Source organism: Rhopalosiphum maidis, chromosome 2, assembly GCF_003676215.2.
Source record: "Rhopalosiphum maidis isolate BTI-1 chromosome 2, ASM367621v3, whole genome shotgun sequence".
Classification (NCBI taxonomy): domain Eukaryota; kingdom Metazoa; phylum Arthropoda; class Insecta; order Hemiptera; family Aphididae; genus Rhopalosiphum; species Rhopalosiphum maidis.
Window position 1 is genome coordinate 43,981,637 of NC_040878.1, and position 26,573 is coordinate 44,008,209.

At 27.9% G+C, this 26,573-nt stretch overlaps 1 protein-coding gene across 1 annotated transcript in view; it reads right to left on the reverse strand.

Annotated features, from left to right (window-relative positions):
• Positions 1-5,725: 5,725 nt before the first annotated feature.
• The window catches only part of LOC113554781 (acetylcholine receptor subunit beta-like 1), a 73,502-nt gene continuing 52,654 nt past the window's right edge, over positions 5,726-26,573 (reverse strand). Inside the window, exons 6-9 of the mRNA XM_026958754.1 lie at positions 17,430-17,600; positions 14,128-14,479; positions 8,529-8,923; positions 5,726-6,036 (exon numbers count right to left, since the gene is read on the reverse strand). Coding sequence (XP_026814555.1) covers positions 5,872-6,036; positions 8,529-8,923; positions 14,128-14,479; positions 17,430-17,600 — 1,083 coding nt within the window. The 3' untranslated portion in view covers positions 5,726-5,871. The remainder of the gene's footprint in view (positions 6,037-8,528; positions 8,924-14,127; positions 14,480-17,429; positions 17,601-26,573) is intronic.

The window sequence follows — 26,573 nt, forward strand, 5'->3', positions numbered from 1 at the left end:
GTTTAAACAATATAATATTATAATGCACTTATATATCTATAATATTTTTTGTTTATTCAGTCTTCATTTTAAATTTTAATGTAGACTAAACTAAAAATATAAGTAGGTAGTAAATCTCAAGTTTTTGGATAAATTTTTTATTTCGGTCAAATAAAATTTGTATTGAAAAATTCCTATTATTTTCAGATAATCTTTAACTCGGAACTAGAACTTAGAAAGTACTAATATAAACATTTATTTAGTTGAACATTTTATGAATACAGTTATTCGTTTTTGAGTTTACAAAAAGTATAAGGAAATCAGTTTTGTATTTTTATCTAATACCAGTTTTGTGTAAAAATTTGGTTTTTTTTTTTTGTTTCTGTCCAAGAATTTTTTCTTTTGACTTCATAAAGTATTAACTAGAGAATACCAATTTTCTTCTAAAAACCTTTTTCAAGGTTGAAAATCAAAGCATTATTACTATAATAAAAGACGATGATAGATTCAAATTTAAAAAAAAACTATATTGTAAAATTAATACTAAAACATTTACATCAAAGGTGTAGATACATTTCAAATTATTATTCTAAATTCCTACTTCACTATATCATCATTGACATTAAAGATTTGGGCTGTTCTCTATTGAATTAAATACGTCATTTTATCTAGCTGTATTTTTTCTAAATAGCATACTAGGATATTTGTCTATAATCAATGGAATTTAAAGTTGTAACCATGATTGACAATATATCAATATTGATAAATGTCAGTAAAAAAAATTAAAATACAATTTAATCGCACATTATTTCATCAGGCGAAGGCCAATTGGAACTATTTTAAAATTAAGGGGTGCAACCGCACACCTAATCCCCCTCCCAAATAAAACTGGTCGTTTGGACAAAGGTAATCCATTAGGACTGAAGACTATTGAAGTATTTGCATATTTGTTTTGCACAGTTATATAAAAAGCAGAGTACGAAACAAATACATTTCATGCTTTCACGCAAAGCTGTATAGGTAGTTTTAAAATTTTATTTTGTACATATAAATGCATATTTTGAGTTATTATTGTTTTAAAAGCATATTTTACATTTGAATTTACCATTTAATACACGTTGAGACATATTTAACTTAAATAGTTAAATCAATGTTTTCCACATCGAAGTTTTTATTTCAAACAATAATTTTATTTATTTTTAATTTTTGTCTTAGTTTTTTATATTAATCAGGTTAAAAATGTACAGTATAAATTTCTAAAATTATTAATCAAATAAATAATAATTTGTAGTAAGTTAAACCTTTCTATTAGCTTAGACTAGGAGCAGAGCCCCTCATGTATTACATATTTCTCAATTTAGGTTTATAACCAAAAAAAAATTTACGACTACACCACTGTAAATAATATACTAAAGACAAATTATATGATAATTAAGTTCCAGCGATTTATTCCTTTTCAACTTTTGTTGTTCTGTGTTGAGTGAGTTAGCCTGATTAAAAATCAAGTTGCTGGATTGCTTGGTCTGTATTTTTTTGTGTCTATTAGTGACATTTATTTAGTAAAATATTATTGCTATTTTTACGAGAACAATAACATACTTTATTATAAATTGATAAACCAATTTCGTTTACAACATACGTAGATACTTAGATCACTTCTTTATTGCCTATGCTTATAAATGTTTAATAATATGGTTTAAATTTTAGTAGGTATATCTAACCTATTTAACACGATTTATAATATTTGGTAATTTAAAATCTAATATCTTTCCCTCCAGATTAGAAATAATTCTATTTATCTAGCCTGTGAGTTTTATTTTTTGATTGATAAATTTCATTTTTTGTATAAATATTTATGCTGTTCTATTGACTATTGTGCTAATAATTTATTCAGTACACGTTTGTAAATTACTCATATCTACCGATGTCGTTTATTATTTACTGTTTTAAATCATAATATAAATTGTTTATTTCAAAATTCGAAGTAGATGTAAATAAACTCATTCAAAGCAACAGGGTAATTTTAGCGGTCTTAGGTAAATGTTGTAGATAACATTTCATTATTAATTCCCACTAACATAAAATAATAGGATTTAGGTACTTTTATAATTTATAATCTTACTTGGGAGAGAAAATTAAAAGTACCCAAGACATAATATAATAGATTCTATTATTTAGTTTCCACTTATGTATTACTATAGGTAACTATTTATTAATGTAGTAATAGTGAATTGATTTCCGAGATCTACTATATGTTTTAGTTGATTTTCCGGTTATTAATAGGTATGTACGAGTTGTTTCCTTATTGTTGGTTTATCAAAAGAGTGCACGGTCATAAAGAATTCGACTGCCACATACAACTCTGCTAGAAGTGCAGTCGGAAACATATATATATAATGCAGCAGCAATGGGACTAGAAAATACAAGAAAAACTGAGAAAAACAAATTTTGTTGAGAGAAGTAATGCCGGATTACCAGTAGGTAATCTCATTACCAGATACTAGTTTTTAAAAACAATGTTTTAAATTGTTACCTATAACTACTAAATTTTTTTACTAATAATTTTTTTTAATAAGTAATAAATTATAATATAATACAATAAATAATTAATAAATAAAAATTAATGAATGATTTTCAAAATATGAAAAAACTAAAAAGAACAACATTTTTGAGAAACTTGTCATCCAATTTCCTCGTGGTGTCTCTTGAGTTACGCTAATAGGCTGAATATTTGACTAAATATTGAAAATAAAAAAATATAATGACTCAAGAATTAATTCAACGGTATCGGTGTAGGTAAACAGGTACCCAGGAATCAACTCGTACGCAGACTTTACTAAAGAAAAAAAAATGTATTAGGTAGGTATACTAAGAGTTGTTAAAGTTGTTAGTAATAAGTACTGAGAAAAAATATTTTAAAGAGTTTTTTTCAATTGATAACCAGTATACTTACGCAGTCATACATTTAATACACTGAATCAGATTATTTGCAAGTACCTACATATTATTTAAGTTTTATGGTAATGAATACAATTTACTTGAATGCAAGTTGAATTCAATTTTAGTAATTTAATTCAACTGGTATCAACAAGGTTAAACTTCAAAGTTTGAATCACGGATCATTAAAGAACGGGTAAAGCGAAGTAGTTGATTCCGTGTTCAATAGCAATTTGCTGTTACTAGTTGTAAATAATTATTTTTAGAACAAATGTTAAACCAAAAGTCGGCTTAACATAGTGTTAACACAACGTCTTGCCTCATAATAAATTACTGTACAAATTAATATACGTAAGAGAAAAAAATAATACGAATGCATTTTTGATTTAAGATAATTATAATTTAAGTAATATACTAATATATGCCTTTTAATATACCTCGATACATGTCAATACTCCAGTTAGATGTTTATATGCGTGGTATTGTATGCTACGTGGAGACTTTGGGCAATTTAATAAATGCTCACCGTCTTGGAGTTCTTCTCAGTCACATCTTAGGTTATCCTCGTCGATGTTTCATTTTATGAGGTTTGACCATGTGTATTGTTTGCATACTTATTTATTTTAATATATGGAAGATAAAATGATCATGTATTTTGATTTTAATATATTTCACTGTTCAATGAACAAAAAAACATACACAGTGCTTCAAGCAATAAATTTGTTTAATTTATTTGGCTATAATTTATTTTAAAACGTTTACAAATTTATATTATATATATCTTAGTTATTTAATTTTTTATTCTGTTTCACAACACATTTTGTTCAGACATAATTTTTTTTACTTGTAAAAATGCGAATAATGTAGCCTATCTATTTAAATTATACATATAAAAAAAAAAATTGTTTCAAGTTTCAATTTGATAAATGTCGCTAAATATGAATTTTATTGCGCAGATACTAAATATCCATATAATAATACCAGACTTTTTTTTAACAATTATATAATAATAATAATAATAATAATAATAATAATAATAAATAACAAATAAACGACTAGATCGAAATAAACAAAAAAAAAAAAACATCATATTTTTATAATTCGTTATTTTCAGTTTTGTTGCATTATTTGACTTACGAACAAAGTAAATGTAAAATAAATTAACGAAAAATAAGCCAAAACATTATCCAACATCTTAAAAGATCTTAGATACTTAATAAGAACAATATTGTTTCTTAAATTGTTCGATTCGTTTCAAACATTGCGCAATGGCATATAACAAACTGTTTTTATTCTTAACATTTGTTATTTTTTTTATACACTAGCCAACACAAACAGAAATTACATAAACATTTTACAATTGGATGAGATTGTCTGAATTTCTTAATTTTTTTTTTTTTGTAATTAAATTATTATTGTGTACACGGATGATTGTAACAGCTGTGTTGTATATCTTCCATGACTTAACTATATTTATTATTTTTATACAATACTTAAAAAAATTCCCTTTTTAAGGGTTGTAACATTATTATAATATTAAAACGCAGTAACAAAATTGTACGTACACCAAAATTTTGCAACACACACTACACAAAAAACAAAAACAAAAAAATTTGTTTCTTTTTTTTTTTTAATAAAACAATAAAATAAACTAAATTCTAGTATACAACTAACGTGAGCCGTATGCCGTTAGTGCACACTATAATAATAATAATAACAATAAATGATTAGATATTAGTATTTAATATAAATTTGATTATAACATAGGTTATGCTAGAAAGTTGCAAACGGTTTCTAACGATTAATTTGTATATACGACCATTTTGAAACCAGCGTTGGATTTAACCTATGGACAGTAATATTAGCCCGGTTAGCTCCACCACTCAGGACAATCGTTGGGCACATTCATACACGTATAATATTATTATTATCATTATAATATAACAGTAGACCGCACAAAGTTATTCTTATTTAATGTTCACAATTTGAGTGTTCTAGACAAACCGGGCATGGAATGACTTCTACTAAATTGAGAAATAAAAAAACTAAAAAAATATAACAATAATAGTTATGTACACCAAACGTTGGTTCAAAATTTGACGAATATGTCCCGGACGTCATCGTCTATATAGTACAGCATAAGCGAAATATATTTGAGCGAAGAATTTAATATATTTAGATGAGGAAATATTTATTAAAAACAAATTAAACTATAATTATAGTTATAAACAAACATTGCGGTAATAATAATATGTTTCGGCTTTTCTTTTTAATTATTGTCGTTAGAAAAACCTATAAAATAATAACTTCGGGCCATTTATTTTGTTTACATATTATACGCGACGAGTTTGAGCAAAAAAAATTCAGTTTATCTTCTGTCACGTCAACGTTTTTGGCACATTGGAGTTACACAGGGTGAGCGGTTCACAGCATACCGGTGCGTTATTGGAAGGGACGCAGCGGAAATATAAGAAATTCTAAAGGACAAAATAAATTTGGTTCGGATCTGTGATAAATCATCCCCCTGTGTGTTGTGCTTTGAAAATGAACGATTTGAGCACATTCAAAACCCCTTAGGATATTTTTGCAATACAAACAGTATACGTACGGACGTTCGAGACATTTTCGCGAGCTGTTCATTCCAACATTAACACTAATCTAAAAATATTAGTAATATTATTTGTTTTTTTTTTCTTAAACATCATTAATTATTTTACACAATAGTAATAAATAACATTTCTTTTTTTTTTTTGGCACTTAAACTAACTAAGTTGTATTTTTATATTAATAATAACAACACGATGGTTATACAGTACTGTTTTTTTTTTTGTTCATTAATTTTTAAATAATAGAATTATTATTTTAATTATTATTATTATTTTAAATAACTCCTCTGAAGCAAATTAGTTCTAACTTGAGCATTTTCATCTATAAATCTTTTTATTTCTTATATGTTTATTTTCCGCCGTAGATTTCGATGATTTTGTCTTGGTCGACAGTCTCGAATATGTGAGGGGCATCCATTAGTATTCCAAGGGTGCCGGCGGTGGTGACAAAGAAGAACAGATACAACTGCAGTCGATCAATAACCATCGCCACGTACTTCCAGTCTTCTCTTATCTGCAATCAAAAAAAGTGGAGGTAGTGGTAAGGAGAGACCCCACTCCCACCACCGCGCGAGTGAGTAATTTACAGTAATCATCGATACAATGAACCAAGTTGTCAAATAACGGGCACCTGTTTTATAAGTGTGTTGATTTTATGCATGGAAATCTATTGGACGATTAGTAAAACTTTTTAAATTATAATATTGAATAATGATAAATTATCTTATTTTATAATTCACTTCTGTGAACAAAAATAACTTGCTTTTTGTTGCAAGTTGGTGGGTACTGATTATAGTGCAGTATAGAGTGATTAATATTTTATTTAAATTTTTGACAGTTTACCAGTATATAAATATATTTTAAGAGGGATTTGAGAGATTTGTTTTAAATTGTTTATTTTTAATCGAATATATATTTATTTTATAAGTATGATGATTCTAGATTTCTGGTATTAAATAATATAATTAATAATTCATGTTATTTTTTGCCTTATAAAATGTAATGTTTTAACACAATCACATACTAAAATACTGTATATACTTGATATATACTATATTTTTCTATACATATATGTCTGGGTTTAATGAAATGGCGTCACGGTGTCACAATGTCATATAATAATATCTGTAGTTTGTATGCTATTAATCCATTTTAATTTGATATTAATATACAACCGTATACTTTATTTCAAAAACAGTATCATGCTTCTAATATTTAAATTGTCTTATTACTTAATGTAAATATACAAATAATAATTATTGTATTTTTAAAGGGATCAGAGTAATATAATTTAATTTTAATACGAGTATAATATTATTATGTAAATTTTAATATGTTTATTTGTATCGTATTTTTTTTAAGTCTTGAATTATAATAATATTTATATAAACGATATTGTATATAATATAATATAGTATATATCCTGATGTTAATATGCTTTAAAATCTATAATAAAAAATAAAAATAAAATTTAAAGTAATTTGTTTATAATATTTTAAAAATATTTACTAACAATAGTTTTGTGTTAGTGGTCGATGAAAATGTATGAGATTCAATAAAGAAAATAATCCTTTATGAAAAAAGTTTAAAAGGGCGGGAGAAAAAATAAGTAAACTGTCATAATAAAATGTTCTTTGCAAATCATAAATCGTTTCTATTCGTAAACTAAAATGCATCCAAGAGAGGAAAAATTGAGAATAAAAATAAATGTTAATACAAAAATATATCACTGTTGAAAAATCTCCAGAACATATGTTTCCTTTTTGATTTTGAGTGGTGTGAGAGAGATATTGGTTTTAAAATGAATTATTTTTTTTTCTTTTTGGATAACATTTTTGTGCTGTAAAATGGCACCAAAAGTTTAATGTAATAGTGCAATAATTCAATTTGGATTGGCAATAGAACACAGATTGTGCTTTAATAGTTTAGTTCTTGAGTTTCTTAGTAGTTTTTTGTGAATATTGCAAAAATAGTAAATAAAAATCAGTTATTAAATTCAAATAAGTAAATAAGCTATTCTAAGAAACCGTGTTTAAATTAAATAAGAAAACATCAATGTACTGAGAGCGAGACGACTGTCTGTGTAAGAAATTTGAATAGATATAGCTTTATCAAAATGTCCTGTCATTATTGATTAGGTATATGCTATAAATACGTGTAGACAGTACGAATAAAGTGCTGCGGGATATTTAAATAACTGTTCACAGTTGAGTTAATAATATTTTGTATTATGACATGAAATAGTATATAATTAAAAACAGTTCCATCGCACATAGACCTGTCTAAATTTAAAGCACTAAGTGTACAGTAAAAAACGAAAATTGCATCAGCCTTAGTGCTGATAATATTTGGCAAACCCGAGGTAATGTTTTCGGAAAATAAATCGCTGTAAGCGGTAAGCCTACATACGTCTATCGAATCCCGCAGACGTATATTATGTACCCTTTACAATGGTTTTCAGACATCGCATTTCGAGTGGAATAAAAATGGAGCGCGCGTGATTGCAATATTTTCAAACACTCGCTGGTCGCTATAAATCACGCAGATATAGCATGATTCTTTCATCACGAAAGTCATTTTCTCAGTTTGAAGATGTATGTGTATTTTTGAAATATTTTTTTCACTTAGATCGAAAATCATAACAGAGAAACATATTTACAGCCAACTACGGTACACGATATTAACATATATTTAATTGCACGTGTCCCGGAAAGGAATATTATATTTTTTTCCAATCGTTTCGAATTGTAAACAGATTTGAATTTCGAATCAGGCGTGACACACGTAAACGCCTAAAAAACAATCGACCGGTATATTTATATAAAAATACGAGTTCCCTGCAAGAGGTATAGACCCAACACGGATATAGTATAATAATTATGATGCCACCAGTTAGATTTACACGGTCAAACGAGGTAGTGCCTATTGGTTTAATACAATATTACACAATATAATTGTCTGCACATTAATATGGGGCATTACATCGTAAGACGGCCAATAAATCACCTGTATGTATTGATCCTCGTTCCTCAAGTGTTCGGCGATGAACTCCACTGCTTCGGTGGCCTTAGACGCCTCCGGCGATAGGATTAGCGAGTCGGAGCTTTCGCTCTCCCTCCGCTCCGCGCTTGCCTTTCGGTTGATCTTGCAGTTGGGATGATGCAGGTCGGCCAGCTCCATTGCCTCCATCTTGTGTTTGGACGGCGTCGCGGAACTCGGGGGCGCGGGCGCGGGCAGGTCCGACGGCGACGTGTGGTGCGGATGCGGCGGGCCACTCATGCCCGGCATTTCCATCATCCACCTTAGTCGCGTTTTCTTCGGCCTTTTCATGAACATGCATGCCGGTAGGTAATATAGGAACACAGTCCTGATCCAAGGCGGCATACGGTGGGTACGAGGCCCTGGGGACAGATTTGATATGTAATTGGATACAGGGTAAATTAATAACCAACTGTGCGTCTATATGATTTATTTGTATAAACTGAGTTGCGTTTATTTATGACGGATAAAATTATAAGTCAAACTTTTATTATAAGCCCAACTACTATGATATATTATGATATACTTGAAAACATAACGTTTTCAGCGGTGTCATTCGTGGAACGCAAGTGTATGTGAATTTGCAATTGTATTTATTTAATTAAAATTTTTTTTTTTGCTTATACGCCCATTATCGATTGATTATAGTTACCCATTGTTCTATGATCTATAAGAGGAACATGGGCCCGGTTTTGCTTATACTTATCACAGACTTATAGTCCCTTGAAAATTGTTTGAAATGACACCACTTTCGTAGCTATGCAGTTAAATGTACAGGAATGTAATACGGTGATATTGATTTCAACCGGTATCGTCTTCGGAATATATTCAAACAACGTATTACATTTCCACGCAGTAACTTAATTATAGATTCGTCTTTGTTAAACGTACGGCAACGGATTTAAATAACTTATGAACTAATATTCGCCATCGTATTTTTATATAATATACATAAAATATAGTTACAACATATGTTAGGTATAATAATATATATAATAAATAAATATTTGATGATTAACATGCAGCTACGTATTTAAGTGCCATAGAATATATTATAACTTAATGGTACCGCCCCCCCTCCACACACACACACACACACACAATATTTTATAAAATAATATTGTTCTAAATGTTATGAGATAATGTTATTTATTCTTAAAAATTGTACTGGATTGGAAGACAGTCATGTTTTCTAGTATCTTAAATTACTATATAGTTATTATTAATGATTAAAACGGATTAAAATGCCAATAATCAGTTTATAATTTATATGTTATAGAAACTACAAACATATTAATTAGCAATATTAGCATACAGCTGTTAATGAACTTATAAAAATATGTGATAATAAGCAATAATCTATTTATTTTTTTAATTTGATAGGAATAATAAGTTACTTTTTTTGCCTGGTGACAAATAATTAATAATGAAAACATGCATAATATATAATTTCTGCCTTTCTGGTTTCACTTATTTGGTAATGCCTAACTTATTTTTTAAAAATGTTTGTTTCAAATAATGTCTATTACTCTTCATACAAATACAATTTATTAAACAAAGGATATACTATATTTTAAGAAACTATTTAAGTAGTAGGTACTAGGTACCTATCTAAATATTTGTTAAATAATAAAAAGTAATTAATTATTTTTATATTTAATTTATCGTACTTCAAATATACTAGAAGCATTTAATCTATAAATTGGTTCTTGTTTTTGAGACTTCGATACTTAAAATGTTTTTTTTTTTTTAATGATATTTTAGATTAAATATTCAAATACATGTACGTTGTTATTTTATTCCTTGTTTCTATGGAAACTAAAAGTTCAATCGTTTTCAGTTATTTTTCAATTTGTAAAATCCATTTTCTTACGCATACCATGTTTTGTATTTATTTTTAACATTCGACGATAGACTTCAAAAGAAATAGGATTAGTATTTGCGCGTATTATTTTTATGTGTTAATGGAATTTGAATTACTGAATTTGAATAACATGTATTATATTATTCTCCTGGGGAGATTATTTCTCTTACAGTTATACCTGAGTACTGTATGTCAGCCAGCCTGAATACAAAAGTATAATATGTTGTAAAAATAGATTCGTTTATTAATATTTCAGGAATACGACGTTAAAAGTGCTGTGAAGCTCGTGGCATGGTAATTCGAAAAAAAATATTACGTAAAACAACGGGAACTCTGGTGAATTTATAAAAGCTTTGTTAAAAAGACAAAATAGGAACAATAAGAATTACATACTTTTTTAAATAGTACTGAAAATATATTTATTTAATACAAATTTATCGTATGGTAAAATAATTTGTTATAAAACAATTTATTAATAATATTAATAGTATTATGCGCTTTCTTTAACAATCACACGGCGTTATGGTTAGACTTTTTGGGTACACCACTGTCGTATGGCCACTGATCCTTTTTCTCTGCAGTAACTTTTAATTATTACGTCTTATTAAAACTTAAAATACATCAAAGAATAATAACTAAAAATAAATCAAAATATTTTTAATACTTTCCCTTTATAGACATACAAATTTAAACAATTTATGTAAGGTATGCTATTTATATATTTCTTAAAAAAGTCCTTTTTAAACTTTTGATTACCTAAATTATTATTTAATTCATTATTTTATACTTCATAAAATCAAATATAATTATATTATATAACAAACGCTTATTAACTAGCGACAATTCAATCAACGTTTTAATAGTTTGAGTTGTGGATAATAATTTAATTTATTTTTTTTTTTTATCATTTGGTAGAAAAAACTGAAATTGGATAAATATTATTATTCCAATCTTTTGTTTATAGAGGTTCAATGCATAACAAAATATGAGATATTATATTTTAATTGTATTAGAGAGGAAAAGGGTTATTTATCAAAAAATACGTTTGTCTTCTAGATTTTAGAACTTTTATGTTGAAAACAGTGGGTGAATACGGGTTACAACGACTATGCTTATTATTACTTACAATAAAAGTTTATTATATGAGACAAACAATACTATCATTTTATCTGTAACTTAAAAATAAAGGTATTTTAAAATAAAATCATATTTTATAAAATTTAGCTAAACTCAATTTGAGTTACTCGAATATAATAATAGGAGCAAGAAAAAGGCAAAATTATATTCATTTTTCATATAAATTTGTCATATATACAAATAATATATCATAAATAGGTTAAAACGTTACTGCATAGCATAATCAATATTTTTTTTTTAAAAGCCATCATGTACGAATAATTTATTATAAAATATATATACCAGTAAATTGGAATTTTAGTTTATAGAATTAGGTATGTATCGCAAAAGAAGCAAATTATGTTCATTTTTCGAAAAACTGTATCGACATATTGTACCTATTTGACATATTCCCAATAAGCACAGAAATAACAACAACCATTGTAAATGTCCGTTATAAATCTTTAAAAGCTGTCAAATAAAATACGATATTTATTAAAAAAAAAAAAAAGTACCCGCGTTTTGTATTCCTTTTGTTATTATTGCCTAGCTATTACTTTCACAAAAACGCCCCGTTATATCTGTGTGTACAAGTGCTTATGTGTATATATATATATATGTATATATAAAAAATATATCATATTGTATACATATAATATCGAATGTTTGACGTGTATTACACGAACCGTTGACCAATTATTGATTGCTCGTTCGCGGTATGAATTTCATTTCGGCCGAGCACGCGTGTAGCGCGGATGATATCGGTCTGGGCGGAGTGAGCGGCGAAGGAAAAAAAAAACCATAATTCATGATTTAAAACTGACGGGTGATGGGCGGGGGCTGAGCCGCCGCCGCCGCCGAGAACGCGTACGCCGCTCTTCTCCCAAGTTATTGTTATTATTGCACCCGTCTATACGTCGTAGGCATAACGGCGGAAATCGAGAGCGTCTTATTTATTGTACGACGACGAGACGCGGTGGCAGTCCCGTGACATCCGCGGAATTTCCGTGAAAACGACCAACTGAAGAAACGGTAAAAACAAGCGCGTCTGGTGCGGCGCGGAACCGCGCTAGTCCTAAGTCGTTCGTGGGTGGGGTAAGGGGTAGGGGGGGCAGTGCTAGGTATATGTCGTCGCGGCGCGGCGTGGCATCGCCGAGTGGGGTGTGGAAGGCCGCGGTTACGGTAAGGGCGTTGGTAAGCGCATCCACACAGCATCTGCCACACGCACACACACACTCGCTTGAGCTCGCACGTTTCGGTGGCGGAAAAGCGGCGGCGGCGGCGGCGGCATCCCCAAATGCCCGGAATTATTGGCCTGACGTACACACACGCATTATATGTATATTTATATATATACATATATATATACTTTTGTGGCAAAGCCCTTTGATCGCCGGTCCCGAGTCCTCGGTTAAGGCTCACAAAGCGTAATATGCTCTTTTTTATTATTATTATATTATTATTTATCTATATACATATATATATATAATGATACTGGCAAATTATAACGTTTTGTGTGTCATACGGTCGGTTATATTATGGCTTTATGGCTATTGTTTTTCGGAAAGGGTATAGTTTTGGCACTGTTCAGATAACATTACTGTACGCGGCGCACTGTTTTAAAATGATATATACACACACACAGAGGCACACGTGCGCAGTTTCCATTCGCATTGGTTTAATGGGTTTTCGTCCCCGCGCCGCCGTCTTCGTCGTCGCGTCTGCTGCGCGATTTAGGCGTTTTGGTACGCGCGACGCGGTCGGCGGCGGCCCGGGCTACACAATTTGTTACTATACATACACAACAAAATATTATACACTATTATAATATACATCTACTGGCGGCGCCGGCAAGAACGCTATACAACAACAACAACAACAACAACAACAACAACAACGGCAACAAGACACGCGCGCGCGTGCGCGCACATATAATATTTAAGCTATATTACGTTACAGTGAAACCTCGGTTTACGGACACCCCTTAATAGCGAACATATTTTAATTCCCCCATGGCGACCGCTATAGAGTGGTTTCACTGTAATATTAATAAGCTTCAAATCTACTGCACCAGGTGCGTATTATTATTTAAATGTAAGTGGTGTACTACGGAATTCAGTGCCACGTTAAAGTTTTAATGTCGACGCTTAATTTTTTTTTTTTTGATGTTTTACAGTATCATTATACTAGGTAAGATGTATTATCATGCTGCTGAGTGTCGATAACTCGAATTTCGAGGTACATATGAATTAACTCGACTAGGTTTTTTTCAAAATTAAATATCAACAAGTAACAAATATTAATCGAGGTTTTTGATTAATCGAGACTCGACTAGGTACTGCAGACTACAGGTATAATTTATATTAATAATATTTATTTTAACGGCACAACGGCGTGTCAACGATACTCTAACGCCATATACTTTAATATACCAAAAAATGGTTGTTAAATACTATAAGAGAAAATGGATTTAAAATTATTTTTCGTCTATGGCAGTTGCGCTTAACTTTTAACGTGGCACTGATGACGGTGTTTGACTGTTATTTGAGTGTCACAACAATAGTATAAATAAATTTGAGTACTGACCTCGGAAATTCCAGTTGATTATGATAACAGTGACCAATATACTGACTGTGTTCATGATGAACGTGAATAGCAAGTATTTGGCGATGAGCGGCAGTACTAAAGAAGTAGGTGGCAGTATTTTGGAGACGAGCAGTAGGAAGACGACTAGTGACAGTAAGATGCTGATGCCCAGCGTGACCTTTTCACCGGCTTCGGCTGGCAAGTAGAACACTAGCACGCACAGGAAAGATATGAGGACCGTGGGCAGTATCAAGTTCACCGTGTAGAACAGAGTTTTCCTTCGAATCACTATGTAGAACGTAATGTCCGTCTGGGTAGGTGACTCCTGGTATACGTTCAGATACGCAGGTACCTTTGAACAGCGATAGGATAAAATAAATTACAAATTTACTTTTGCATACGGGTAATATGCATCGGTATATTCTGCATCACATGGGTACCACTGTCTTTAAACAGTGTCATGATTTTAACAGTAAACTCTCATTATCATGAAAACTATAAATGTTTTAAAAAATACTTTTTTTACTATATTTTGTCGTTATAAGGTTATAAGTCTTGTAATTTTTTATATGACAGAATACTCGTTTATTTTAACTTCATAATCCTAAGCAGAATATTTTTCTGTGAGTCTTGCTACATAAAAATCGAATTTCAACGAGTAGTTAATTTTATTAAATTTATATAAAAACAAATATCCTTTAGAAAATTGATACTCTTTTAAATAATTAATGTTTACTGTTTGTTAAAATAATCATTCAGTATACATATAAATATGATTGGCGTGCTCAATGTACTTGCGTTAGAAACCTGATATACTTTTTTTCGGGCAGTCATCGATATTTTTTCAAAAACTATTTATAAGGGGAATCATATAATATATTTTATTTAATGATTAAAATATATAATAATATTCAAAAACTCTGAAAATGAAATGTTCAAGTATACAATATTTTCCGAAGTGAAATAATTCTCGGAAGGTTTGTTTTTTATTAATTTAAATAATATTCAGAAGTTTAATTCTCTTCATTATTTTTCTGAAGTTACAAAAAATTTAATTAATGCACCAGGGAGTAATCTTTTATGTATTAGGTTATTTATGATGTCATTTATTTAAAAAAAAAGTTTTTTGAGTTATTACGAATAAATAGTAAAAGTATTTACTTGATATTACTTTTATATTTTTAGTTAACAAATATGATAAATATTATATATTCTTGTTCATCATTATTGGTTTCAATATCGACTGAAATAAAGTGATAATAAATTTATAAGTAGTTCGTAATTACGGTAAAACCGGAGTATACATTATTTATATTAAAACTGAAATTTCAATTTAATATCAATCTTATTAATATTTTTTATATTAGAATTTATTTTTCATTACATTTTTATTAATATTATTTATACTTAGTTAATTGTATTGTATAGTAAAAATTATACATTTGAAGAAATGTATTTTATTTCAACTAAAATATTAATTTATTATATTTTTATACAGTTATAATACGCAAAATAGTAGGTTTACTTTGATTCATACAGCTATGTTAAAATATAAATTAAATTTAGATTGGTACCCACGTAATGTTAATAAATAATAATGATTTGTATATTGAATTTAGATAGAATTTCTTCTACGCACATAAAATATTTATCAACTTAAAAGAGAATAATGTCTAGGATAATTCTTGAAAACAGTTTTTAGTACCTATCTATGTCCTATATGTAAGGATTTGATATTTTCGATTATTCCTTCATAAATCACATGATGTTCTTAAGAAGTCATATTTTACTATCTACAATAAAATAAAATATAGTAGTTTACTGGCGCAGTTTTATTGTAAATTGAATTAATATTATCCCATGGAGGTCAAATAAAAATACCAAGAGAATTCTTAGATCTTATACGAAAATCGTAGTAATATTAACACATCATAAATCCACATCATTTGTACACGTGTTTCTGTTAAATTTAATTATACTTTATTTCAATAATATTAATAGTATAACGCAATTATATCTTAAGAATAAAAATAAAAAAATAATTTATTTTACATGGTACACATTAATTTTTAAAGTGCATACTCTCATAGCTCTATAATCATTCATTATTATACTATATAATAAAATACTAGAAAGAAATATAAATAATTATTTTGATTAAATATTCATTTATTTATTTTAAATAATTTCTAGTTATGTTATAAATATTATGAAGGTTATACTAATATTAAAGATATATAATATATGTATAGTTGTACAGCTTACTCCTTTATGAAATATAAGTACATTTTAATATTTAAATAAATGTATACATATATATAAATATATTCATTATATAATTTTTCATCATATAAATTTTAATAATGATAGCAATATGCTAATGGTGTTATTATATAATATTATTTAAAAATATGTAGTTTGGTGAATAGTATACCTAATAATAATCTATAAAATACTAAAATATTGTAAAAAGCAATTAGTTAATGTAAATAATTTTTTAGTTACCTATAGGTTTGATAATAGATTGATAATAATATAATATTCATTGGAACATAATATGAGCTAACATCACGAAATATATTTTTTTTTACGTAATTTGAAGTCATTATAAGAATGCATTTTCTGCATTTTTGTTGAAAAATATAATTTTATATTTGGTACCGTTATAACTTCTCATGTTATTATTTTCTCGAATGACAATATACATTATTGATTTTATATCTATTCTAAAACAATATTTTTTCTGAGTATTTTGATGTATGAAAATTGAATTTTAAATGAGTAAATAGTTAATTAGTTATAAGTGTTTAAAGTTTTAATGATCAAAGTCGTGATTTAACTTTTTACTGGGTGTATCTAAGCCACTTTACTCACTTAAACTTTAAATACCTAAAAGTCATAAGTTATATCTAATATTGTTTATTTCGAGTAATACTAATTATTTTAAATTCAATTTGTATTTACTAATTGAAATATACAGAATATTTTGAAATTTAAAATTTAAACACGAAATAGAACATTTTTTTTTATATTATAAATATCTAATGTTATTCAAAGAAGTAAAAACCTTACAACAAATAGTAAAAATATTTTTTTTTCAAAAATGTAAATTTGTATTGAGTTAAATTAATGTATAAACAATATTTTCAATAAAGCTTATAGTTTTCTAAATAATAGGTAACTGTATTATACTAAAAAAATGAGTGTAAGTTGTGTAAAGTGTAAAAGTTTTCTAAAATTATTTTCTCTAGATTTGCATTCATAATAATTTTAATTAATACAACTAATACATCTGTCCATACCTCTATAATATCCCAAGTTCCGGATTTCCAGTAGTCAGACAGGTCGACGAACTGTTTGTCATTGTATAACGCCAACGATACTTGATCGCCATTAAATGTCCAAGAGCCGAATTTCATTATGCAAGTTTGCTGATCAAAAGGAAAATATGTAACGTCTATGGTGCAGGAGCTCTGTGAATCATAAGAAAACATAATATGGTATTTAATTTAAGATAAATAAAAAATATTTTTAATACATATAGGTATTATAAGGACACATAAAAAAATATAATACGCATCTAATTTATAAATTATTTTTTCACATAATATAACATACGTATAATAATGATAATTTCACTAACGTGAACAAAATAAAAATTGCTAAGGCTTAATCTTAAATTAGGTGTGTATTACATGTTTGTAGTAATATATTTTATTCTATTATATTCGTTCATAAAGTTATTATTAAACATATTAATGCAATTATTTGTATATGTTTGTGATATTGAATCTCTTCTTACGTTTTAAAGCAAAAAAGTATTCGTATATGTTTTACATTTATTAATTCAATCGAAATAAATGGTATTAGGTTGTATAGAAATTTTTTTATTTTTTTTTTTAACACGATAATATCGTATTAATACAGCCAGTATAGGAGTATAATATACGACTACATCTTGTTATTCTGCAGCTTCATCAAATACTAAAGTAATATTTTACACGATAAATATTAATATTTATTCAGATATTATTCGGATTTAATATTTTCGTAAAAATAATATACCATGTCATAAATAATATAATATATATTTATAGTTGTAATTACATTGATTTTATTCATATAATGCTATAACGATGCTTTGTGCAAATATAAGCGCTATATTAGACTTATGAGTTATGTCTAATGACCGAGTAAAGGTGTTTTACACAATAACATAATATTATACACCTATATTCTAAAATCATTATAAAAGCATAAAACTTTACCTTAAACTTATAACATCTCAGAATATCGAATAAATGCTTTAAATTGTATAGTACACAATGTATGCAGTTTGATTTCTTCTTACAGATTTTGATAATACAATGTTTCTGTTTATTAATTTTCATTTAGTTATTGTTTATATAATTTAATAATATATAAAAATACAAGATTAACTGAAGTAATTTTAAATTAAGGTTCTTCTATTAATTTAATTAGTACTTAATTATTTAAGTTCTAAATTATTAGTATAATTATTATTCGTGTATTAAATTTTGAACAAATCTAGAGTATATTGGTAACACAATAATTGTATGTATTTTTATTGAAATAAACAATAGTTATTTTCTATATTGACTGATACTTTTTTTATTTTCCTGGTAGTTCTTAAAATATTATAGAAATAATTTAAAAAAAGAGAAATTTAAATGTTTTCTTGAGCCTAATATTTTAATAAATAAATATTTTACATTTTTATTAGTTGAAATTATGTTTTTATTTAAAGTTTAAGTGGGTTTATTTTAAACTGATATTGCTATTTGTTAAACATTTTCAAGAAAATGGCCGATACGGTCATTTCTATTTCTTAATACCATTATTTTTCAAAATCTAACGTCAAGATTAATAAAAAAAAGGGTTACGTTAAGAAAGGGTTAGTCGTGTATTATGATTGTCGTCTTATGTCAATACATTAATTTTCACGTAGTTTTATGAGACATGTGTCAAATTTTTGTAATTTATGTTTAAAAAATTATATTGCCTGCTATGATGTTGTAATAAAACATAAATTTATATAATAGTTGTTATTTTTTTTTTTCAACCTTTGCTCAACACGTGCTTATAAATAAAAATATAAAATATCAACTATCAACAACTAACAATTAAATTAAAATATTAAATAATTCACAGCAATACATATTAAATGTGAGAGTAATATGTGTTTACTATTTGTTTTTACCTAAAATGTATCAAAGACATCATGAAATCTGTACAAATAACGTATAGATACATATAATTTCAGTTTATATTGATGTGCTTTTTAATCCACAATGGAATTAATCAAACTTATGACAAACGGAAAATGGTGACGAGCGCGAATGCGTGATAGCTATATTTGTTGTATACTATTTATACATTTTAGTTATTAAACTCTCACCTATTTCATTTCCGCACATCATGACTTATGATTATTTTAACTCAAGCTGCACACGTTTTATCTTCATTTTTTGTAAGCCTATAATGTCTTGTGTTTTTTTTTTTGTGTAGTCCGCCGTTTACATTAGTATAAATACATAAATAAATGAGAATCAAGGTTCTTAACCTTATACTATCGGACTACCGGGAAAAAAATTTTCAACGATATTATATTATTTTGAAGTGTCTACAGCTCTACAGTCATACAATTATAGTGAATTATCACACATTTTTTTTAGTGTTCTGTGTGTATGTGTGTGTGTGGTCGCTTCTGAGTATTAGTTTTATTTTCATACAGAGACGATACTTGTGATTCAAAAAACGTCTTATATTGTGTAGGTGGTGGAAATCGCCTAGATGGAATGATGTGCAGTGTATTTGTTTCTCTCTCCTTCAGTCTCTCTCTATCTCTCTCTCACTAGTCTTTATCGTCCATTATTATTATGACCGCACCTGCAACTGACCGAATACATACCGGTGGCGTGTGAACAAGTGTGCTAGTGTGTGTAAGTATAAAGTGTATATACAGTATATAGTGTACACATACGTCATATACACACACACGTGTTTGCACGGTGTGTAAGAGAGGTAGGTATAGTGTGTTATTGATCAAAGGTCAAACAGACACTGACGGGACGGATGGACGGTAGTTGAAAGGCTGAAAAATCGTTTTTATATATAATACCACCTCTGGTATAGTAGAATCCACGGTGAGGCGGCGCGCGCTCGGACTGTAGAGCGTATACAGCGCGATGGTCGAAAGGCGTGGGACGATGCGCGCGCGCGCCGTTCCCGACAATCCGACTGTCCGCCCACCCGCCCACGCTGCAGCGTTTGAGGCCCCGCGCGGGCATTTGTCTCCGGGCGGCATTTATCTCGGCAGCCGTTTAACTCCTCCAGCGGCGGCTGCTGTTTCGTAGTTATTATTAAATTGTGAAAAACCCACAGACGTTTCAGAGAAATTCGCCGAAAAATTGCCGACGCTTTCCGACAGCTGCGTGCGCGTATTATTAATGACACTCTTCCGCCGCCCTTTTGATTGCGACGTGTTTCTGACCGCCACCCCTCGCCCGCCAATCGCTCGCACCACATTAATTTCCTCACACTACCACCACCATTCAGCACGACCAACAGTGGCATTTCTTTTACCACGCAGCCACGTTATTGTTTCTCGTTTGCTAGCACACGTTATTACGCTTTACGACACGGTCGATTGACATCACCGCTGTCACCTTTTTTGTTGTTTTTTAAACGACAAATAAACAATAATAAGTGTATACTGGGTAATTATAGTGGTAAGACTAGGCCAGGGATTCACATAACCTTACCGATCATAAGGAGCCCCGCAGAACCACCGCCGACTGAGACTTGAGTAGACGTTCCCTTTGGCTTTTATCAATTAGCGGAGGACAAGATTGAAAGGATATGTAAATCACAAGGGAAAGTCGATCCCCGGATTTTCATTTTCGGAAAATTGTCTGTTATCTTCTATTGAATAACTAAAAACGAATTAATGGAAAAATCAGGTAGTCTATAGTTCTACATCAGGACTAGAATAAGAAAGGTTAACATGCGATTCTGGGATGGCATATTAGTATTGTGAGCTTACTTTCAAAATAAAACGGTAACCTTGGCCAGAAATTGAGATTGGATAAAATTATGATACCCCGTTTGGTGTTAATAGTAGTAAATCTGGTTCACACTACATCATATTGTGTAGAGTTAATCACTTAACGTGGCACGTTCACCACATACTTAAGGTTTTATTATTAATCCAAAAATTCAGAATTTGAAAAATGTGTAGTTCTTCCAAAAAAGAGATTGCCATATTAAAATCTTTTATTCTGGTTTCATCGCAGGTTTGTATGTCTCAAAGTTGTCATCAATGTTAAAAAAAATCTTTTGAATTATTGTTTGCTATTAGGTATTCTTTATTTAATTCATTCATAGCATCATCTAGAGGACAATATTTATTCTTAAATCGAAAAAAATACCAGATTTACGGAATCGATTTTTCACGCGTTCTGATTTTAAGCTATTGCAAGCTAAAGCTATCCAGTTGACTACATCCCAGACACTTATTGTATTAGCTGTTAAGCGGTCTTTTACTTTTCCCCAGTATACGACTCATTCTCCAACACTAGTAACGTAGTAGAGATACATTTAGAAAATACCCGTTATATCAATATATTCGTTTTACATATTGTCCTTATAACTTGAAATCTAGCGATAAGAATTAAAATTGTTTACATTTCTTCGCAGTTTCCTGAAAAATATCATTTGTCTAACTATTGACTTGTTTTTAAATTATATCATGTATTTTATTTTTTATTTAAGCAACTATTTGAAGTCTTGAAAATATTTATATTCATTTTAAAGCTTATTTCATAGTTTTTGTTTGTTAAATTACACCAGAAACGGACAGAATTGTTCAGATCAATACGTTTGAATTCCAGAATTTTTAACTTTTCCCACAGTTTTTCTCCTTATTTACTCATTTGTTCGTGATTGTATATTGTATCATTAATTTTATTATGTTACTAGCTTAAGTTTTCCACATATTTTAAATCTAGTACAATACTCTTTCAAACTCGTACATTGATTTTCTTTCTCTTTAAATTCAATAAATTTAACTTTATCTGACTAAATCAGAGTTATACGAGGCGTATAATAGTGAGTTAAGTCGAACAAATTCCCTGTGTAACTGTCAAATATAGGTTTACAGGATCTGGGCGTTCAATACTTCAATAGATGAATTGAGATTACAGTAGAACCTCGATTATCCGTGACTCGATTATCCGTGGTTTGCGATTAATCGTGCTCACTCTTTCGAAAATTTTCCATGACGTTATTGGCTTAAGAAATATTAGAAGTGAAGCAAGGAAAATTATTTCAAACAAAAAAAACAAAAACTGATAACTTCATATTTTAAGCCCTGATAACTTGTTGTATACAATATTATAGATGTATGTATAATATTATTGTATGTATATTATGTATATTTCTAATTATAATTGAATCAAAATTTTTAAAATTTCATTATTATAAAATTGTACCTACCTATGTATTTTTAATTATAATTAAATTGAAATGTTCAAAATTTCATTATTATAAAATGTCTCGATTAACCGTGATTTTCATTTATCCGTGTAACCCCCTCCCCCGCCATTAACTCGGATAATCGAGGTTCTACTGTAATTGCAATTAATTGTTATTTTAAATAATCAAAACTGCATAATGTACTTTTTTAAAATTAAATTGTAGGTAGCAGTAGACACGTGAAATTTAACTCGATGCTTTCTATAATTTCAATTAAACAACAATGTTGAAATCTCCAGTCTAGGTACAATTATGTCACCTTATGTGTTTTTTATGAATACAGTTTGTCACATGGCATAATACGTTATAGATTTAAACAGTTTTGTAACTAAATTTAAATTAAAATGTTAATCATAATGTTAAATTACGCTTATATAAGTATTGCAGTGGTTAAACTAATGTTCATTAACATAAATATGACATGGTTGTTTTATCTCCTCAACAATTAAACTATGTAAGTAAATAGAGTAGGATAACTTTTACACCTTAATCTACCAATACAATACACAATTAATGTGGATTGTCCTGCAAATATGTACGTATTATTTAAAAAGTACAGTAACCAATTTAACTAATATTATTAAAATTTATTGTGTAATATTTATTTTATAGAAAAGTTATCATACAATAAATTGTATTACTAGGTACATTGAATAATTGCTCGATTTAAATCGGTATTTTTTATGATTTAATTATTAATAAATTATCTTATTGACTGATTTTTATTTAGTTCAAAGGATGTGATGACAATAGTTTTATAAATTAATTTAATTTTAACAGGGCAAAAGCCTTATAGTGCAACGACGCATTGAAAATATTGACGACAATCGGTGCACGCACTCAATAACCAATAACACCGCTGTGGTCGCGGAACATGGTTTACAGCAACGTTATACAATGATACACATCTTGTTATTATTTTTTTCTTATATTAGGAGTTTGGGTACATTTCAATCGATTAGTTTAATTGTTAATCTTATATAATTATTAAACGATTAAATTGGTCAAGATCATTATACGACAGCTAAACTGGCGTACCTATTGATAATAATAGATAATACTTTTCAATGTTGTGAATTACTCAGAATCAATATTAGACAAAGTATTATAAAACATAAATAAAGATATTAAATGAAATTTAACTCTTTTTAAGTTCCTCCTATTTCAAATCCGTCGAATTATTGGCGCATTATTAATGACAGTAATACCTATAAACATTGATAAAAATGTTATTAACTAACAAAATAATATATAATCTCATAACATTTATAATTTGATCATACTAAATAAACAAATAAACGATAACATAAAAATAAATATTATTTAATACTTCAACAAAATGTAATCGATTAATTTTAAGTGATCCTAACAAAAAAAAAAAACACATTTAAATATTAATACCAGAAATTGAAAAATATATTATTATAAATTGTATTCTGATTTTTGAAAGTGAAATGTTTATTCACTATTGAACTTTGAAACAACTTTCACTACATGGTTACAAAATAATTAAGTTTTTTTAATTTGTTAATTATACTGTTAAACAAAATTTATTTATTTTGTTGCTAAATATTATATACTTACTAAATCCTATTTTTTTTCGATTTTTTTTTTTTTTGAAATGGTGTTTATTTTAGTTTTATTCATCGATAAATTATAAATTATTTTATTCATTATAAATTATTCAATAAGCTTTAAAGTTTAAATATCATCACTTAAAATTTAAATGAATTTTGATATAATTTCAAGTTGTATATTCTTATTTCATACAAGTAATTTAATATCTAATTAAGTATAGGATTCTTCGAATTTAATTAAATGCTAGTTTGATTGAGTATATGTATTTACTTTTAAAATAATTACATAAAATGAGTTTCACTGTTTTATTTTGAAATTTTTTTTAGTAATGCCTTTAGTTTAATTTTACGTAGTATTGTTAATATTTTTACTATTTTTATACTCTATACAATAAATATTAAATGAAAAATTACATAATTAAAAATATTATGTTAATTTTTAGGCAGATAATATGAGATATTTAACTATCTATTTAAAAATCGAAATTCAGTTATGAACTTTTTGTTTCAAAATCATTATCAAAAACTCCATTTGAGTTTATTTTTTTTTTTTTATTATAATAAATTATCTTATGAACCAAATTTAATTAATTAAAAATTTACAAATAATAACTGTAGAGTTTTGCAACAAGAAGATTATTTATTATTTTAAAGCGAATCGTACTAAACTGTCATATTATCTTCACAGTAATTAAGTTGAAATTATTTAAAAACCAAAACTTAATTTTAATCAATTTAATTTTTGAAATCTTTAATTAATACTTTTTTTTAGTGGTATACAGTTGTCAATAATATCTTTATTATTTTAAAGTTTATTTATTTCTCTTTTCTCTGATGAAATAGCCTGTCAAACTTGCCATCGACCATCACTCTATGTTTAAGTCCAAGTCCAGTTTCTTTTTTTTAATGTAAACATTTATCATCTAATATTTACTATATCAATTAAATTATTAAGAATATCAGTATTATTATCGATTTTTGATACTGCGATTTATTACTTATTAGTTATTAGAAATAACTGATAACTGATTAGGTAAATTTCACATTAGTACACTACTGTAAGTACTAGGTTAGATAAATAAAGTAAGTAAATATATTTTAGGAAAAATAACTTAATCATCAATTAATTAGTAATTTTTTTTTTTATGTAATTTTATATTACTAGTTAGTTGTTCTTGTGTTGCATTATTGTTACATATTTTACGAAAATTTAAATAAATATATTTTTATGAAATATTTTATTTATGATACTATATTTTAAAATACATTAATTCTAAATATTTCATACCTGTATAGTGTATATTTACAGTAGAAAAATTGATACAATAGAAAATTATGGTTCAAGTGATGTCGTGTGATATACTAACATAGATTCTGTAGATTCAATCAATTGGATACCTATTGAATTTGAAAGGATGCGATGGTAAGCTCGATCGAAAGATGTTAATAAGTAGGTTAAAATTTGATTTCCTGTTGAAGGTTTTAAGGGGTAGTAAAGGAGAAATCCGATTCTACTTCCGTTATTCTCCAATCGTATAATAATATAGGAGACGGAGGTGTCGATAATCATATCCGGGGGAAATATCTCGTTTGATTCATGCGCACAGAACGTTTCCTATTCGGTATTCCGTATTGAATATACTCCTTTGTGGTACCAGATGGTTTGATTAATTGAACTTTGAGTAGTGGTGGAAAACACTTATATCGTAAACTTGAGAAACTACGTATGTAATAGATTAATTTATAGAAAGTTAAAATTATATTCTCTATGTTTAAACAGTGTGCATGGAAATTGAAAAAAAATTCATTAGATTTTCTAAAGTTATGAATAAGATAAATCCTCAATAATTGTTTATAATATATGTTGCATATGATTACAAAATTAATATGTATTGGTGTCTAATAAAGTTTTGATTTAAATATATTGGAATACATAGATAAAATATTACATTTTAATATTTATAAAGTAATGAAATAATATCTATTCAAATTTAATAAAAACGTAAATTAATAAATAACGAAAAAGACTAATTTTATGAGTATTATATTAAACTATATTATGTTTATTGAAAAAGTTTTCCACGTTTATTTTAATATTTAGTTTTATTAAACATCATGAAATCAGACTACATGCATTTTAGTTTGATATAGCTTTTTCTTTGAGTCATGTCATGACAAATTTCAACATAATGTCAAAACGCTTGAATATTACTATTTGTGTGACCCGCAGGAGGTTTAAAAAGTCAATTCAACATTCGGTTGATTTCTACACTTAATTAATATACGCTAGAAATCATACATTATGTTGATATA